Genomic DNA, 19,061 nt, shown 5'->3' with positions numbered 1-19,061 from the left:
CAGGAGGGCAGCCCCTGTGGCTCAACGGTTTAGCGCTGCCTTCAGTCCAGGGCATGATCCTGGAGACCCGGGATCAAGTCCCATGTCAGGGTCCCTGCATGGAGTCTGCTCCTCCCTCTGCCTGTGTCTCTGCCTCTCTCTCTCTCTCTCTCTCTCTCTGTCTCTCATGAAATAAATAAAATCTTTAAAAAAAAAAGAAAATCTAGACAGGAGAACCCAATCATTTAGATGAGGAACAATTACTTCTGCACACATCAATATTTCCTAAGGACGTCTTTGTAGATCACAAAGTAGAATCATATATGGTGACAATAATGGTAATGTTGACTCATCAGTTGAAGATCTCATTATATTTAGTATTTTTATAGGAAGGCACATAAACCTATGTGTTACAAAGATTTTCATAGAAATGGTCTGATTTTGGTACTTAATGGAGTAAGAGTGAGATGATATAATATGATGATTAAAAGAATGGATTTTGAAGTCAAATAGACCTAGATTCAAATCCTGACTCTAACCTGCCATGACTGACTATGTCCTCAGAGGCTCAGTGTAAAATGATGAAATCTGTGATGATTCATCTAGTAAAGGCATACCACCTCACAAAGATTATTTTGAAGGTTAAAAAACCCTCGCCTTAATATATGGTAAAGTCTTAGTACAGAGCCTGGCACAGAGTAAATTTCGATAAATGACATACATTCTTATTAATATCTGGAATATTGATTATGTGGAATCCCTTAGTTTCTGATATATGTAACATTATGGTATTTTTATGGGTAGCCCACAATTTATAAACAGACTGCATTTTGGAAGGTAACTTATAGGTCAATTATTTGTAGCTTAGGAACTGAAGAGAATCTAGAATATACCCTCTTTCCAGCCAACGGTAATAGGGTACACAGGTGTGTGCAAAGGATGGAGCAGGGGTAGGGGGAAGAGTTTCCTTCCTGTTGGAGGCTTTGTGACTGGGACTAAAATTTTTCCTTCCACGCCACATCTTTGGGTAAAGAGGGAGCTCCTAGAGCTTCCATCATATAGTGGCAAGGGAATCGTGCTCCCTGGCAACTGTAATTTCTTGCTTGGGTTAACAGTAGTTAACTATTTTAGAATTTTATATTCTATGATGAGAAATCCTCTGAGTAGTTGATCAGTATGATGTTTCTATTCCTACAGCACTTCCTATTTTTCTATTTCCTTTCTAAAGTCAAAGAAGATACTAGGAGACTTACTTTTTCCCAGATAAGACTGCAATCTGCACCCTACTGACAATGAGAATGCTTGAGGAAGGGTGGGCACCTTTAAAGGATGACCAGAATATGTTTGTGGGAAATTGCAGTGATATCTGTAGCTTGAAATGTATCCTGTTCTCATTTTTTAGCAAAAAAAAAAAAAAAAAAAAAAAAAATCAATAAGTTAATTTTTTCTGATTAAATTCATTAAAAATTAAGAATATACTTATTTTTATCAAAGTAATATATGTTCTTGGTTAAAAAAATCAAACTGAAGAGGTTGTAAAGAAAAATAACCGTCCTGAGCCTTGTCCCTTTGCCCTGCTCACTAGAGGTCACATGTTCTAATTTTAGCTGTTTCTTCTTATAGTTTCTGCCATGTTTCCAAATAATATGCATTGTAGCTATTTCTAGATTTATCAGTTTTAGCTATTAGCTGTTGACTTCTGTTAATTTAGCTGAGTTCTTATCTCGGTTTACTTTCTACCCCCTTCTTTTATTTATTTTTTATTTTTTTCCCCTTCTTTTAATGTAATTATATTACTCCCTTATTGGTTATGTTTGCAACTTTAAAATATTTGTACTTTTGTTATTATATCAATTAGAGATATCATCTCATGATTTGAGAACACTTTTCTCTCTAAACTTATCATTTTATTTTTACAATGTTGGAATCGCTAAGATTATATTGAGATATATATAGTTAAATATTTCATGCTTTGACTGTATGTTGATTTTAAAAATTGTAGATTAATAAGGTGTTTTCATCGTCATGACAGTAATGAGACATGATGTGATGTGTTCTCCCTACTTGCACAGCTTTTGTTTTCTTTGGCACTACTTTCTTTTTCTCCCCACTCCCACCCCCAAATTATATACCTATATTGACTTATTTTTTTGAAAAGATTTTTATTTATTTGAGAGAGAGATAAAGAGAGAGAGAGAGAGAGAGAGAGAGAGAACGAGCCAGGGGGTGGGAGGTGGGCAGAGGGAGAGGAAGAAGCAGGCTCTCCACTGAGCAGGGAACCCGATGGGGGCTCCATCCCAGGACTCGGATCATGACCTGAGCTGAAGGCAGACACTTAACCACCTGAGCCACCCAGGTGCCCCGTATATTGACTTTTCATGTTGTTTCAAATGATCAGTAATATCCTCAGATCCTGATCTTTATCTTCTAGAACTTCTGTTCTTGGAATCATTCTATGCTGAATGCTTTCTTTTAGCTTCCTTCCTGCTTTCTATATTTGGAGCTACTTTCCCCCTTGGTTCTCATGTTATCTTCTTCCCTTACTCCTTCACTTTGCTGATACACATACCCAAGTAACTTCCCAAGAAAAAATATGTGGTAGGGGAATGCCTGGGTGGCTCAGTGGTTGAGCGTCTGCCTTGGGCTCAGGGTGTGATCCCGGGGTCCAGGATGGAGTCCCACATCAGTCTCCTTGCAGGGAGCCTGCTTTTCCCTCTGCCTCTCCCTATCTCTCTCTCTCTCATGAATATATAAATAATAAAAAAAAAGGGATATCTGGTTAAGCAACCGACTCTTGCTTTTGGCCCAGGTCATGATCTCAGGGTCCTGGGATTGAGCCCTGTACTGAGCTCTGCACTGAGCTCTGCACTCAGCAGGGAGTCTGCTTGAGGAGTTTCTCTTCCCCTTCCCCTCCTGCCACTCACACTTGTTCTCAAATAAATAAATAAATCTTAAAAAAAAGAATATGTAGGAAATAACTTTCCTAGGTCTTTGCACATCTGGATATCTTTATTCTAGCCTCCCATTTGATTGTTTTAATTTTTAAAAAATGTCTCTGGCTTTTTCTCATTTGTTCTTTCTGCTGTTGCTACTAAGATGCATGTTGTTCCTCTTGAATTGATGCTCTGTGTCTTATTTTTAAAAATGCTTCTATCTCTTTCTGTCTTATCTATGAGACTTTATCTTATAATATTTATGTTGAAGTTTTAATTACTCACTTTTAATTTATTGAGGGTCTTACCTGTAATCTTATTTTTTTTCATAGCATCCTATTCTTGTTTTATGGTTATAATAGCTCTTAAATCTCTATGAGGATACTAAATGAGGATTTTGTTAAAGTTATTTTTTGTTTCTTATATTATTTCTACTTCTTCAATAGTCATTTTTTTCTGTTCTTTTTTACTCTAATTTTTGTGGATTTTTATCTTTTTATTTCATATGTTTTTATTTTAGAGGTTCCTAGGATAGGAGAGAAAATAAACACATGCAGTCAAATCATTATGGATAACTGGCTGTTATTCCTTCTTAGCACATAACTTTATTGGGCATTAGCCATGAAAGAGCTCACTCAGTTTTTCCCAACTATTTGAGGTCTTTGAGGAAAATTGCTTACACTTTTAGGAATCAACAAGAGAGTTAAACTGATCGGACTTCATATATACTTAGGGGTGATTTAGTGAACTTTTAGGAATCAACAAGAGAGTTAAACTGATCGGACTTCATATATACTTAGGGGTGATTTAGTGAATTTTTTTCTTTTTTTTTTTTTGAGAGAAAGCCATGTGCATGAATGGGGTGACAGTAGAGGGAGACGGGGAGAGAGAATCCCACATGGGGATCGATCTCATGACCCTGATATCATACCTGAGCCAAAATCAAGAGTAAGATACTTAATTGACTGAGCGAACCAGGTCCTCCTGACTCAGTGAATTTTGTACTTCTTTTAAGGCTTAGTTGTTCTGTTCAAGAATAATTCAGGAAAAGAAGGCCAACATGAAGGGTTATCCCTTTTTTAAAAATAACATCTTTATTGAGATATAATTCACATTCCATAAATTTCACACTTTTTAAATGTTTGATTTAGTGTGTTCAGAGAGTTATGCATCCATCACCATGATCACATTCAAGAACATTTTCACCACCCCAAAAAGAAACTCCATACCCATTGGCAGTCACTGCATCTTCCCACCCCTCCCCTAGGCCCCTGGCAATGATGAATCTACTTTCTGTGTCTATGGATTTGCTACTTCTGGACTTTTCACGTAAACGGAACCAAAAAATATGTGACTTTTTGTGTCTGGCTTCTTTCACTTAGCAATATATTTTTAAGGTTCTTCCATGTTGCAATATGTATCAGTATTTTGTTTCTTTTTATTGCCAAATAGATACCACATTTTGTCTACCCATCAGTTTAAGGATATTTTGGATTGTTTCCACATTTTGGCTATTATGAATAATGTTGCTATGAACATTCATGTACAAGTTTTTATGTAGACATATGTTTCCATTTCTCTTGAGCATGTATTTAGGAATAGAACTGCTGAGTCATGTGGTAACTTTATGTGTAACTTTTGAAGAATTGCCAAACTCTTTGTCAAATTGACTGCACCATTTTACATTCCCAGAAGCAGTGCACAAGGGTTCCAGTGTGAGGGTTCTAATTTCTCCACATCCTCATCAACACTTGCTGTTGTCTTTTTTATTATAGCCATCCTAGTGGTATACCTGAAGGGTTATTCTATCTCCAGAACATAGTCAGAGACCTTTGACAGTCAAGCCCATCCTAGGCTGGTCTTCAGGCTTATCTCCTCCGAATCTTCCTGGCTACCCTTTGTCTACACCAGTCTTTATGTGTTCCATGCTGCCAGACCTTTGCTCATGCTGGTCTTCAGTCTGGAATGTTCCCTTCCTCTCACAACCTCTTGAGTTCACCAAAGGCAGACAATATGTTTTCATTTCTCTAAGTATTGTTTTTTTTTTTCTTCTAAGTATTGTTTTTGTATCATATGCGGTAGTTACATGTTAGGCATTCAGAATGTTTGAATGAGGCTTACTCATCCTTCCAGGGTAGAGCAAGTTCAAATGTGACCCCTCTGAGACACAGGTCTTTACCTCCCTCGGAGTTAATCATTTTATTACTGGTTTCTTTAGTTAGTTGTACACATGTCTTTTTGTCCTGATAAGTTCCTGGAATGCATGGATCATATCTCCGGCTTGTTATCTCCAGGGTCTCATCATGGGCTTGGTACCTAGTGGGTACTCAGGACTATATGGGAGAAATGGAGGGAAAGACTGGTTGCAGATTTTCAGGAAAAGCATATTTATAAAATTAACAGGTGTATTCTTTAACTTAATGAAAGTTGTGTTTTATGTTCCTTTTAAATAGCTGAAAGCATTTCCAAGAAGAGATGACCATATTTAGTTATTTCTCCTCCCTTTGGTTCTTCTATTTCTTCCCACATAAATAAGAAGGGATGATTACCCATATTGTGAATATATTGTAGATGCTGTAGTAGAACAAAATTAGCCTCCCAATTAAATGAGGACATTATATGTCACTTTGCACAGTATGCATTTCATTTTGCGCAGTGTGCATATGTAAACAAAACCCCCTCAGTTTACAACAAAAGAAGGGTTGTGTGTGTGTTCTTTTTTTTTTTTTTCCCCTTGGGGAAGTATTCTGTGGAGAGGAGAGAGCCAAGCTAAAATAATGATGATTCTTAAGTTCTGGATGCTATTTGCTTAATTTGAAGTCTTACTATTTTATTTTATTTTTTTTAAATTTGAGGTCTTAAAGAGAAAAAGATGGACAGTTGATTACCTGAGCACAAAAAGTACTGAAGACTTTTGATCTTGAAAAATGTGGGAAGTGGTGAGAACACACGGAGCAGCCATACGTCTCTGGCCCACTTAATCTGCATCCAAAGTGCATGTGGGCTGGTAGTCAGTGAAAAGAGATCTGAAATGTGGCTTCTGTGGCTACAAAATCTGAGAATCAGCAAGAAGGTTTTTGCCATTGTGAGCATCTGGATCAGGTTGTATAGGCTCTATATTAGGAGGGTCTAGTCACTTCCTAACTAAGAGGAGGGCTGTCTGGTGTGTGTGTTCCATGAGGTGATCCTCCGTCTTCCTTCCTCTGTCTCTCTAAGAAGGCTGTCAAAAGACAGACAAGGCTGAGATGCCAGATGGAGCCCAGAAGAAATTCCTTTTGCATTCTCTCTTGCTCCAGAGTACTATGTACTTTCATTGAGATGAGTTAGTACTTGCACGTGTCTCTGAGGAATCACTGGATTTCTGCAGGATTCATTGGTTGGTTGGTTAGGTATGTTTCCATTGCTAAATTCCTCTTAGAGGACAATAACCTTAGCATTTGAATTCAAAATACTCAACTCTAAAGGACTGTTCTTTTGTATTCCTCACAGGGCCATTTCCTGTTCAAGAGACTGTTTTAGAGGGAAGCCAAGATACCTGGATTGGTTGACATGATTTGTGTCCTCATTGAATCTCAACTAATGTCTTGCCTCCTATACCCTTTTCTTTTCTTTTCTCCTTCTCCTTCTTCTTCTCCTTCTTCTTCTTTTTTTTTTTTTTTTTTAACAGATACTAATTTTGTATTGGGGAATGCCCAGATAGTGGACTGGCCTATCGTGTACAGCAATGACGGATTTTGCAAGCTGTCTGGCTATCACAGGGCGGAAGTGATGCAAAAAAGCAGTACCTGCAGGTATTTATGTTTGGGGCTGTTCTGTTGAACAATCTATCACAGTATCTTCTGGAAAAATAAAACGGCTGACTCGGTGTGGGGATTGCCTTTCTCTCATTTAGTGTTAATTCATATTCATAGTAACATCATCTCTCGTTCATGTACTGTACTGAGAAATTGAAGAAGCCTTAAAACATGGTCTCTGCTACCTGATGGACTTGCAGTCACTGAGACGGAGGCACCTAGAAAAACTCAGGAAAGTCATTTTATCTAGAAAATGGGGACTCAGAAGTTTATGAGGTATTAGATGAAATGATATGAAAGTTAGATGTTGAAATGAAATGAACATGAAACAAAATTTTAGATGAAAATACATGACTGAGAAGAATCACTATGACGTTGGCCACAAGGGCCTTGTTCATAGGGCTTTTCATCAGAGAAAGAAGAGGGCTGGGATTGGGTTTCCTTCTAATTCATGCTGTCACATCTCTGGTAGCTAACTCAAAGGCAGAGGCAAATGGTGCTAACAGCGCATGCGGCCTATGCACTTGACAGTGCATAGTGGCCGCCTATGCGCTTACCAAGAAGTACCCTTGGGCCAGGGCACTAGAAATGCTCCTTTAAAGCATCCACAAGGTGTGGAGCAGAGCAGAGCTAGCAGAGCGAGCAGTGCACGTGCCTGGCCCTCCTACACCCCCAGCCCTGCGGTGCCCTGACAAGGTCTCAGCTCAGTCCAGCTTCAACTCCTCTCCCTCACCTTCTTCGGAGTCTTCTGTCTTCAGTGGTGTTTGCATGAAGTGAAATCATCTTCCCAGACCTGGCAAATCCAGAAATAAAGTCAGCTCCGGAGGGTGGAAAAACCTGTCTGACACAGGCATAGTCTTCGGTTTTCAGAAGTTGCGTTTTGAGGGTATGAAATCAGCCGTGTAACGAGTTATGGTGAAAAGTATTACATGCTTTGAAAATATCATTTCCTTAAATTGTAGGTGTTTTGGGGCTGGGAAATCTGAGATTCCCCTTCTTCCCTGAAAGGTTTAGAAGTTATGACTCTTACGTACTGTAGTTGAATTCTCTGATGTTTGTGGTGTGCTCTTACCCTCGTTTCTGTCTCTGTATCTGCATCTCTGTCAGTATTTGCACATATACCATCAAAACAAATCGGGAGAGTCAGCCTCACTTTTTGATGTGACCTGAGCAACCTTTCCTTCCCTTTCTTGCTTCTTATTGGCTCTAATCAGACACAGGAAGAAGATCAGATAACTTGCAAATTTAGTCACTTTCCCTTTTATGCACCATGGTAGGAAAGTTCTTTAATTCCCTGAACGTGTCCCTTTTCCTAAAGATGAAGCAAACCTGCCTTGTTTGTGCTGGCTCTGTTCCCAGGAGCTCAGGAGCCCCTTTGTGCTTATTTATTGCATTGCAGGTATTTGAAATCTAATGTCCGGGTAAAGGAAACTTATAGCTGCCAGTAAATTACAGTTTGAGGAAGTACATTAGACTAATGAAAGCTGGGTGTGATTATGGCACCTCACTCATTTCAAGCCTTCATTTTACAGGGATTTGTTTTACCTTGTGAAGGAAACGGCCAGCATATACACCATCATGTCACTTAAATGGAAGGTGCTTATATAGCAAATTAACTCAGAAAGAAAATGTGGGAGGAAGCTAGAAAGGCAACTGGCTAAATAAGATGATCACAGAGCCTAGTTTTTACGTCCTAGGAGTTGTCCTCTTGTTCTCAGGCAGGGCTAATTTAGTCTTGACCTAGCCATCTTTTAAAAGATAATTCAACAAGATCAGTTATCTGTTTTCCTGATTTATAGATGAAAAGCAGAGTGCTACATGAGAGAAGCACAAGGGCAACCATAGATAATAATGTCGCTCAGTGAGCTGGGAAGGGACATAATAACAAAAGTGACACAGAATTCATAAAGTCAACAGTGAGGGCACTTTTTTTTTTTTTTTTTTTTTAAATACAGTGCTGGCAGTGGGAAGCCTGCAGTAAAGCTCAAGGCTTCCAATATCAAGCCAAGCAAGGCTCTTGAGTTGGTGGTAGACTCTGAGGTTCTTTGTGGCTCTGAAATTCTGTGATTCAAGTGATCAAGAGAAAGTTAGATTGCATTCGGTATGCACAGTTTCTGAAGATGGAGATTATATTGTTTAGGAACATACACCACTGCTTCCACGTCACCCTAGGTTCGGGCGCTGCACGTTGGTGTCCTTCTTGTTCTGGTCACAAGAAGGCCTGAGGTGGACAGGTGAAGTGCTCGCTGGGTCCATGGGGAGCCTGTGTCCTGTACCACTGAGAGATGGCTTTTCCCCTCTTCCATGTCATTAGTGTCCTGTGCCATTGTTTATTCCACCCAGTTGGGGGTGTATCTTATTCCCAGAGGGACAAACCTTATTCACAGTGGGGTTCAGGAAAATGGGCAGTCCTGGCAGTTTTCCTGCCTCTGCTGAGAACCGGAATTAGTTGGTAGGAACATCTATCTAGAGGTTTTCTTTAATTTTCCTTCATGCTACTTATTTCCCCCCTTAGTATACTTTCCTCCAAATGTGAGCAGTAGGGAGGTGTACTGGTAAGAACTGTAGGATTTCATCATTTCTATTTTTTAAACCCAGTGCTTTTTTGGGGGTGGGGTGGGTAGGAAACAGAGCTGCACAGACAGTGGCTGAATCTTCTGTTTATTTCCTTAGCTCTGCCTTAATGTTTAGAGCATCAAATTGTACCCTTTGGTGCAATTCTTTGGTTGATGAATTTTTGTGATTTTTCCTATTCTTTTGTTTATTTGAATGGGAATTAGGAGAGGAAAAAAACAATCTGTCTCCCAGATTTGCTCCGCCATCTTCCCCGGGAAATTTCTCAGAGTTGTATTTTAAAATGCACATCTGATTATGTAACTCTTTTGCTTAAAACCTTCCAATGTCTCTCCCCAAGCCCCCTGCCCACCCCGTTTCTTTCAAGATAAGGCTGAACTTACTTCACATGGCTTAGAATGCCATGTACGCCTTCATGATCTGGTCTGTGCTTGTCTTTCTATGTTATCTCTTGTGAAATCTCCCTTGGTTGTGTATATTCCAGTCACACTGAACTTAACGACATTCAGGTTCTAGAATTAACCTTACTCTCACGTCTCTGTCTTTGCACATACTTTTCTTTCACCTGGAATGTTCTTTTCCCTCCTTTGCCTTCAAATTTCCACCTGCTTTTTAGATTTCCTCTATCTTTACCTCTGGGAAGCCTTCACTGAGCCCACAGGGCTCTGTGCCCATGTCCTGTGTTCTGTAATTCTGCATGCACTGGTCACACTGTTTTCTGATCCATTCTTTTCTATGTTTCTCCCTTATTATACTGTTCATTTCTGGGGGGTTGAGTGCTGATGAATCAGTACATTTTTTTTTGATTGAATAAATGTTCTCTCTGTCTGTGTGTGTGTGTGTGCGTGTTCATTCCACACAGCACAGTGCTAGGTATAGGAAAGATGCTTAACATATGCTGGTACAATCATCAATATTTGTTTAACTAACTTGAGTTTTTTGGTTGATTTGCAGTTTTATGTATGGGGAGCTGACTGATAAAGACACAATTGAAAAGGTGCGGCAAACGTTTGAGAACTATGAGATGAATTCCTTTGAAATTTTGATGTACAAGAAGAACAGTGAGTATCCAGACCATCCTGAACCATACCTTCACGTGCTCGGAATAGTAAAAGAGATCCTCTAACTTGGTTGATGTCTTGGGTTTTCTTCTCCTCATCAGCTAAATGTTACTTGAGGCTATCATGTATGTTGGGATAAATGGCATAGATTGCAGAGTTACACTGTGCCTAATGGAATACTTGAACTTGTCCACCGAACAGTTAAGACTTCTTGATCTCAGGGCACCTGGCTGGGTCAGTTTGTAAAGCATGTGACTCTTGATCTTGAGGTTGTAAGCTTGAGCCTGACGTTGGGTGTAGAGATTACTTAAAAATAAAATCTTATTAAAAAAAAAAAAGATTTCTTGATCTCTTTTTCTGCCAAGCTAGTGTTTTTCCTATTGGTTTACTTATGGTGAGCTGCTAGCTGAAGACACTTGTAGGCTTTAAGCCTTCTGGGGGAGGGGAAGGCATGGGATAGTGACTCTGGCCAGGTCATCTTTGAATCTACCCTCCACAGTGCCTAGGGACAGCAGGTAACACCAGTAGATGCCCTGTTAGGTGAAGGGGAGATTAAGAGTACACTTACCTTGTGAGCACTGAGTAAAATATAGAATTGTCAAGTCACTATGTCGTGCACTTGAGACTAATATAACACTGTATTTTAACTACACTGGAATTAAAACAAAAAGCTTCTGAAGAAAATTTTCTTCTCCTGATAACTAGTTTTCATCAGAAACAGTATGAATATTCAGAGTGGATTGTGAGTGAATTAGTATTTGTTTTGGATAGTTACTTCCACAAAGTATGTTAACGAAGAATTTAGCTCAATAGCCATACACAGGTATAGCACTTGCTTTTCTCTTCTGAGGTTTCCTGTTGAATGGAGATTAGCTATGTTAGAAGTATGGAAAAGTGGGGCATGTGGCCATAGCAGGGCTGCAGAGATGTAAAATAGTGCTGTTATTGTTGGTTTGAAAAAATGATTTTGTTTGTCAAGCATTCTGTTCTTTATATGTTGGATGGAATGGTAGATCATAGGTTTGTTCAATAGAACATTTCCAGAGCAGCCCAGATGGCACATGAGGATAAGTGTTTATCTTGGTGGCATTCACAGTGATGCATTTTGCTCTGGAAAGCAAAGGCCACTTGTTTTTCTTTGGAAGGAAGTGGGTCTTTTCTTCAGTCTGGAGGTTGGGGCAGGCAGCTGAGGGGACCATTTGCTTGCTCAGTGGCCTGTGCTGATGCTGATCTGAGAACCTTACTCGGGGCATCAACTAATCTAAGAGAGTTGGTCCTGTAGCTTTCATACTAGCATGGTGACTTGTTCTGTCTTCCTCCCTTAGCTGGTAGGTTTAGTTCCTACCCAGGAGAGGAACAGGGTGAAAGACTATGAATGGCTCTGTGCTGGTCCTCCATTATGGGTAGTACAACCCAAAGCACCAGCTCTTACCAGGAGCACACTGGCCTTTTCATGGGGAGGAGATGCTCTGCCCATGTGCCCCCAGCTAATGGAGTAAGTTCAAGGTTTTCCACACTGGGGCTTTGCGTACTGAACAGTATGGATTTCCCCTTGACGCAGAATACTAATTGGGTAGGTGTATCACAAAAATAATGCTTTGCATTTATATTTTGCTTCAGAGTTTTCAAGCTTCATTAGACTATGCATTTAACTTGCTCAAATTATATGTGTTTGGCACAAAAGGGAGACAAGGGGAAACTTAATTTAAGTTGAGTCAGTGATTTCACTTGCTATCCCTTCAGGGAGCATGTACCCCAGAGGAAGTATGTGATGAGGGAGGGGAAGCTGCTCTTCTCTCTACTGCTTCTGGGGCTGAAGGCCTTGTGTTGTGAGCATCTCATGGCACTGAAGGTGATTCTGGTATCTGAGGTTCTGTACTTTAGGTAGACATGGCCCTCACACGTAAGCCAATTGGTTCAAATAATGTTCTACCAAGGAACGAGCCTTTCTTCCCTCCTTTGAGGTTGTGGTAGGTGTATTGACAGATGCATGCCAGTCTTCATGGGGGCTACATCAGCCTTCGCATGGGACTCTACTTCCTGGGTGGTGGCAAAAAAATTTTCAAGAGTAATTGTGGTCCTATGCAATTTTTACCTTACCCTTTGACTTGAGAAAATAAACTCTGTGGAAGATATGACTCCACTCTTATTTTATCTTATTTTTATTTTTAAAGATTTTATTTATCCATTCATGAGAGACACAGAGAGAGGCAGAGACATAGGCAGAGGGAGAAGCAGGCTCCCTCTGGGGAGCCTGATGTGAGACTCGATCCTGGGTCCCCAGGACCATGCCCTGAGCCAAAGGCAGAGGCTCAACCACTGAACCACCCAAGTGTCCCGACTCCACTCTATTTTACAATGTTGATTCTCAAAGCCCCAAGAAGTAGGCATGGCTGATGTTATTTATGTCCAGTGTATAAAAGTTAAATTCCTTACTCAAGGTCATGTGGAGCCAGGACCTGGTTTCCAGTGGTTACTCCATGGCCATTCTTCCAAGATTAGGACAGTCTAACTGTGGGTACAAGGCAGGGCCACCATATATGGTTGTGGAGGCCATTCCCTGAATAGACAGCAACTGGACCACTTATGATTTACTTGCTGGATCTTCCATGCACCATAGCCTGGCATTACATCTGTGCTGAGGGAGGAGCTTCTCTTTCTAATTTATGCAAAGATGTCTAGAAGGCTTGTGGGAGTTGCTTACAAGGCTAAGCTTGTACATAAAACATGAAGCATGAAACTGATGTGGATGGTGTTGGCTTCTTCCTAGGAACCTGTTCACTGCCCCCCAATTCCTCCAAATCCCATCCTCTCCTAAGGAATTTAGAAACTAAATTATTTATTAAGCCTGGGAATTGTACATTTGCACTGAATTCTCTACCTTAAGAAATATTTTATTTATTTATTTGAGAGAGGGGGTATAAGCGGGGAAAAGGACAGAGGGAGAAGGAGAAGCAGACTCCCCACTGAGCAGGGACTCCAGTGTTGAGACGCGATCCCAGGACCCTGAGATCATGACCTGAGCCGAAGCCAGGTGCTTAACCAGCTGAGCCACCCAGGTGCCCCTATGCTTGCTTTTTTTTTAAACTGCTTTTTATTGACCCACTACCCTATGTCAGATGCAGGCTTATGCTAGGGATGTGGTTATGAGAAGAGACACAGCCTCTGCCTGTACTGCAGGAGTGGGGCTGCATCCACAGTGCACAACCATAAGTGTTTTCATGGTGACACCATTTGGAGAGAGTCACCGAGCCCTAACTTAGGAGGTCAGGGAAGGAAGTCTTCCTAGCAGAGAGGAAATCCATGCAGAAACTGAAGATGATGGGAGTTAGGTAGAGGGAAGGGCAAAAAGTAGCCCAGGCTGATGAAATGCATGGAAGTTTCAAAAGACCCAAAGGGCTTCTCAGACTTTGACACGCCTAGGGAATCACCTGCAAATGGCAATACTAGTTCCTTTCAGTAGGTCTGGGGAAGGGTCTAGAACTTCCGCTCCCAGGCGATCCCATGCTGCTGATGCATGTATCCCACTGAGCAGCAAGGACAGAAAGCAGCAGACTGAAGACTGATTTCCACATCTACAGTGTGTGTCTCCTTCCTGCCAGATCCCCCACACCGGGCACCATGCCCGACACATCACAAATGCTACCCCACAAACTCATGGAGTAAATTATATCAATATGCAAATTGACAAGGGTTGACCATTGAAGCTGGAGAGGTTAGGAAGGGCCAGGAATGCAGCCACATTAAAGACTTGGCTTGAGTCATGGCCTCAGGGTCTGGGATCGAGCCCTGCGCTGGACTCCCTGCTCAGTGGGGTTTCTACTCGGCCTCTCTCTCAAAATAAATAAATAAAATCTAAAAAAAAAAAAAAAAAAGAGCAGTGTTTGGGAAAGAGGGTGGGGGTGAGGGGTGTTCAATATATCATCAGATTTACATTTTAGAAAGATATCTCCAGTAGAGTGGGGAGATGGAACAAAGCATAGGAGACTGGAGGTTGAGGCCCACTTAGGAATGACCCCGGTGACAAGATGGTTGCGGCCTGCTGGCCCAGGGTGGGGGGGTCAAGGGAGGTGAGAAAGAGAGATATCCAGGGATGTCTCCTCCAATGACTGAGTGTGGGGACTTTGTCAGTGGTGCCTACTGACCGGCTCTGCCCTCAGTCTACTCAGCCCCGGGCAGCGTCCAGGAAGCCAGAAGCATAGCATTTCCTGTCAGGAGCTTCTCATCTGGCCTGAAGTAACACATGCCGAGTGTCTAACACGGAGCCCCATGTAGAAGAGGTGCTCAGTGCTTGTTTGTTGAGTGACTTTGGAAGGAACTTGGCAGCTACCAAGAAACAGATGAGTGCAAGAGAAGCATGTGATTCAGAGCGAGGGCATGAGGGCCGAGGTGGGAGCAGCGTGGGGCCAGACTGACTGCTGATGCCTCCGAGGAGCAGACTGAGCAGACATGGGTGGGAGGAGAGGGGGAGGGAGGCAGAGTTTGCTTCTACTTTCAAAATGTCTAGTTCAATAGACTAGAATGTTCAGCATTTTGAAGCAGTATAGAGTCCTATGAAGGGAAGGCACCCCTGTTGAGATTTCAGAATGTGAAATGTCATCATCTAAAGGAATTTTTTATTTTTTTCTCTGATTTTTAAATTGAATTACTTCTACTATGGAGAATACATGAGGATATGAAGGAAAACAATCACCCCAAAGACTCAGACAAATAATACTATGCTACTAGCTTTTTTGATGTGTTTCCTTTTAGGTTTCGTCTTGCACATGTTAAATAATTGAGATTTTGATGTGTATGCAACTTGAAGTCATATATTTGAAGTCAAAATATAAACATATAATTAATCTTTGATCATAAAAATATCCTCCTCATTTAAAATTCCCCATAAATATAATTTAGAAATAATTCATTAATACTTCCTCTGCTGTTGGATATTTATGAGGCTCTAAACTTTATTAAACACAATGCTGAGGGGAGTATCTTATGTAAAGATATTTATTGACATTCTGAGGCAGTTCCTAGAAGTTGAAAACTACCATGTCAGAGATGTGAACTCAGGTTCCTGAGACGTTTTTGGCAAACAGTGTTTCAGAATTGAACCCATTCCCAAGTTCACTTGCAGGTTTTGAGCGTCTGACTCATTGTACTACACCAACACTGAACAATATAGCTTTCAAATTATCAAATTGCCTGCAATTAAACTTTTTTCTTGTTTAATGAATATTTTTAATGCTAGTGAGACTTAAGTACTTTTTCCTATTTACTATCCATTTAAAGTTACCCTTTTTATATTAATTGTTCAGATTCTTTGCTCATACATTCTACTTAATTCTGGTGATTTTCTTACTGATTTTTAAAAATAACCCCTTAATAAATTGGCTTCCCCCCCATTTTTTAGTAGTGTTTGCAAGGACAGCTTTTAGAAAGAATTTTCTACTGATAAGCATCAATGTTTGTCCTCCTTTGGGGACTTGGGAGTGATTAGCAGAAGACTTCCTGGTGTGCTTTGGAATGAGTGTGTGGAATACTATTATGTATCTTGAGGATGGATAATTTGAAAGGTTTCTTTCTATTTATTGGCCCGTCTGATGAATAAACCTGGGCATTTTAGTAGTGTTATGTGTTTCATATTGTTACTTAACTCATTGTCAGTGTGTTAGATGTTATTCATACATCAATGATAGTCATCATTAGTGAACGCATTCAGTAAATATTTAGGTGGTCACTCTTGTGCTAGTCAATTCGTTTTTCTATTTTTCAAACAAGAAAATCATGAAGTATCAGCTCTGAGTTGAAAGCAGGATACTGAGCAACCCGGGTGGCTCAGCAGTTTAGCGCCACCTTCGACCGAGGGTGTGATCCTGGAGACCTGGGATCGAGTCCCACATCAGGCTCTCTGCATGGAGCCTGCTTCTCCCCCTGCCTGTGTCTCTGCCTCCCTCTGCTTTAAAAAAAAAAAAAAAGAAAAGAAAAAAGAAAGTAGGATACTCTCTAGGTAACACTCTGCAGCATGTGACTGACCCCACAATTTGTGGCATGGCGGTGGCCTCCTGTTTGGGACCTCTGGATCAGCTTCTACATCAGAGAAGCCCAGGAAAAGGTTTCTTACTGCATTTGTGCCAAGCCAGCATGGAGAAGCTGCCAGCCAAATACTTATTGATTACCTACTGTAGGCCTGTGGGTTTGAGCCAAAGAGATCCAGGTATAAGAAACTGACTGCCTTTGAGGAGCTTACAATCTAGTTATAGAGACAAGTCTAATAGGAAAACCATCATATTTTGCCCTAAAGAATTGTCTTTTACTTATTCAGTGCAAGGAGCTATTTATATGTAAGGGATATTGATTCTACATTAAAAAATATTTTCTTATTTAAAATTTTTTCTCTTTAATTAGACTTTTTTATACTGTTTTTTTTTTTTTTTTTTTTTTTAAAGATTTTTACCCATTTGTTCATGAGAGACACAGGGAGAGAGAGGCAGAGACATAGGCAGAGAGAGAAGCAGGCTCCATACAGGGAGCCCAATGTGAGACTTGATCCCAGGACTCCAGGATCACGCCCTGTGCCAAAGGCAGGTGCTTAACTGCTGAGCCACCCAGGCATCCCTTTTATATCATTTATAAGTCATAAATTTATGGCAGTGTTTTCCTTTATGGTTTGAGCTTTATATAATGTTTAGGAAGTTCTTCTCTTTACCTGTACTAATGAAAATATTCTTCCATTTTTCTTTCTAGTACCTTTATAGCGGTGTTAGAATATTTAAAACGTTAAACCATTTGGAATTTATTTTTATCTATTACATGACATAGCAATCTAACTTAATTTATTTTCCACATTGCTTATTTAATTATCTCAGTATGATGTATTAAAGAATCCAGCCCTTCCCTTCTAGTTTGAAATGTCTTTTTCTTCTATGCTAGATTCTCACACGTTCATGAGCTTGTTTTTCTCCTCTCCTTTTCCAAGTCCTTTTGTAGCCTATTAGCTATGTGAGTTTGATTAAAATGCTCTCTCACTTGGATTTTCCGTATTTAAAGTAAGGAATAATTCCAGTCACAATTCCATTTCACGGAGTTGCTGTGAGAATTAACCATAATGTGTTAGTACTGGACCCCATTGTAAGCACTTAATAAATGATATTACTATTTTCATTGTTGTTTGTTTTAGGGCCAGTGCCAATGGCTCTTAGTTACTGTACAGTTAGTTGATATTTGAACAAGACAAGGTGAGGGGTATCACCTCCCTTGTGGTTGAAAGTCTTGGTTTAACTTTTGATTCTTCCAAAACTTAACCACTAATAGGCTACAGATGACTAGAAACCTCACCAATAACCTAAAGAGTTAACACATATTATGTTTGTTATAAGTGTTATATACATTGTATTCTTAAAGTCCTCTAGAGAAAAGAAAATTTTACAAAAAAATCATAAGGAAGAGAAAATACATTTACAGTATAATATTTATTGAAAAGAATCCATATTCCCTAGAGGAAGTGGGTGGGACAGGCTATCTATTTTCATTCCAAATAAAATTCTCTTTCTAAAAAAAAAAATCTGTGTATAAGTGGACATGCACCACTCAAACTTGTTTTGTGCAAGGGTCAACTGTGGTAAACAGTTTTGTTGTTATTTTTCCTTTCAAAGAATTTCAAAGCTTTCTTCGCTGTTCTTCTACCTTTATTTTTCTACTTGAGTTGAATTTCAATTCATCAAACTCTGAGAAAAACAAACAAAAAAGAACCATTGAGATTCTGATTGAAATTGCATTAAATTTATATATTAAATGGGGAGACTTGACATCTTACAAAATTGAATCTTCTCATCTACAAACAATGTAACTCTCTCCATTTATTTAGGTTTTGTGTTTTGGTCTTCAATCAGATTTTAATTAAGTTGAGGCTTAGGCATTGATTTTTCTAGCTTTTCCCCCATGTTTGAGACTGGCCATCTTCCTCAAAACAGGTAGAGGCAGCTTTGGAATTTCATTAAACACCATGAGATACATTCTCTTTTAGGTCATCCAGACAGCCCTGTGAGGTAAGATCAAACCTTTCCATCTTACAGATGAGTAATTTAAAAGGAAGGGAGGAATGTATCAGACATTCCTATATTGGATATAAAAATATATACAATATATTTTTATTGAATCTAAAGTAGGCCTATTATCCCTACTTTGAAAATGAGGAAACTGAGTCCAAGAGGTTAGGTGACATGGCAATGGCATACAGTAAACTAAGACATAGGGCTCAAACCCAGGACTTGGGATTCCCAGTCAGATATTCTAATGGCCAGTGGCCGCTTCTCCCCCCTGGTACTCTCTCATACTCTCTGTGCTTGTCATTTGTCTCAGGGAAGGTGACCTGAGACCAACTGGTCTATTTCTTAGGGCAGGCCGCCATTCCCTAGTCTAGTTTCTGGACCTGTCTGAGTGGCTCTGCACAATGCGGCCATTTCCATACGCCAGTGATAGTGGCTTGGTTAATTCTGTTGCTGTCGAATATGGCCTGGATGCCTGGCTGCCTGGTTATAGAGAGTGCCTGGGAGGATGTCCAGGAGAGGAGGAAGCCTAGCAGAAGCCAAACAAATCTCTTGTATACCCAAGCCTTGCTGTTTTGTTATCTGACTGCTAGGGTTGAGAAACCCCATCGCCAAGTCAAGGTGTCAGATTCATTACTACGTGACCCAAGGCAGCTAGTAAGGGATAAGAATCAGAGTGAGCAAGAG

General features: G+C 40.2%; 1 protein-coding gene across 2 annotated transcripts in view; it reads left to right on the top strand.

The window, feature by feature from the left end:
• KCNH1 (potassium voltage-gated channel subfamily H member 1) overlaps positions 1-19,061 on the top strand; it is a 372,021-nt gene that overhangs the window by 20,553 nt on the left and 332,407 nt on the right. For both annotated transcript variants that reach the window (XM_025429838.3, XM_049112076.1), the window contains exons 2-3: positions 6,580-6,703; positions 10,235-10,341. In XM_025429838.3, the coding sequence (XP_025285623.3) occupies positions 6,580-6,703; positions 10,235-10,341 (231 nt within the window). The remainder of the gene's footprint in view (positions 1-6,579; positions 6,704-10,234; positions 10,342-19,061) is intronic.

The sequence above is a fragment of the Canis lupus genome, chromosome 7 (genome assembly GCF_003254725.2).
Source record: "Canis lupus dingo isolate Sandy chromosome 7, ASM325472v2, whole genome shotgun sequence".
NCBI lineage: Eukaryota > Metazoa > Chordata > Mammalia > Carnivora > Canidae > Canis > Canis lupus.
This window is presented reverse-complemented; position numbering and strand designations above follow the sequence as displayed.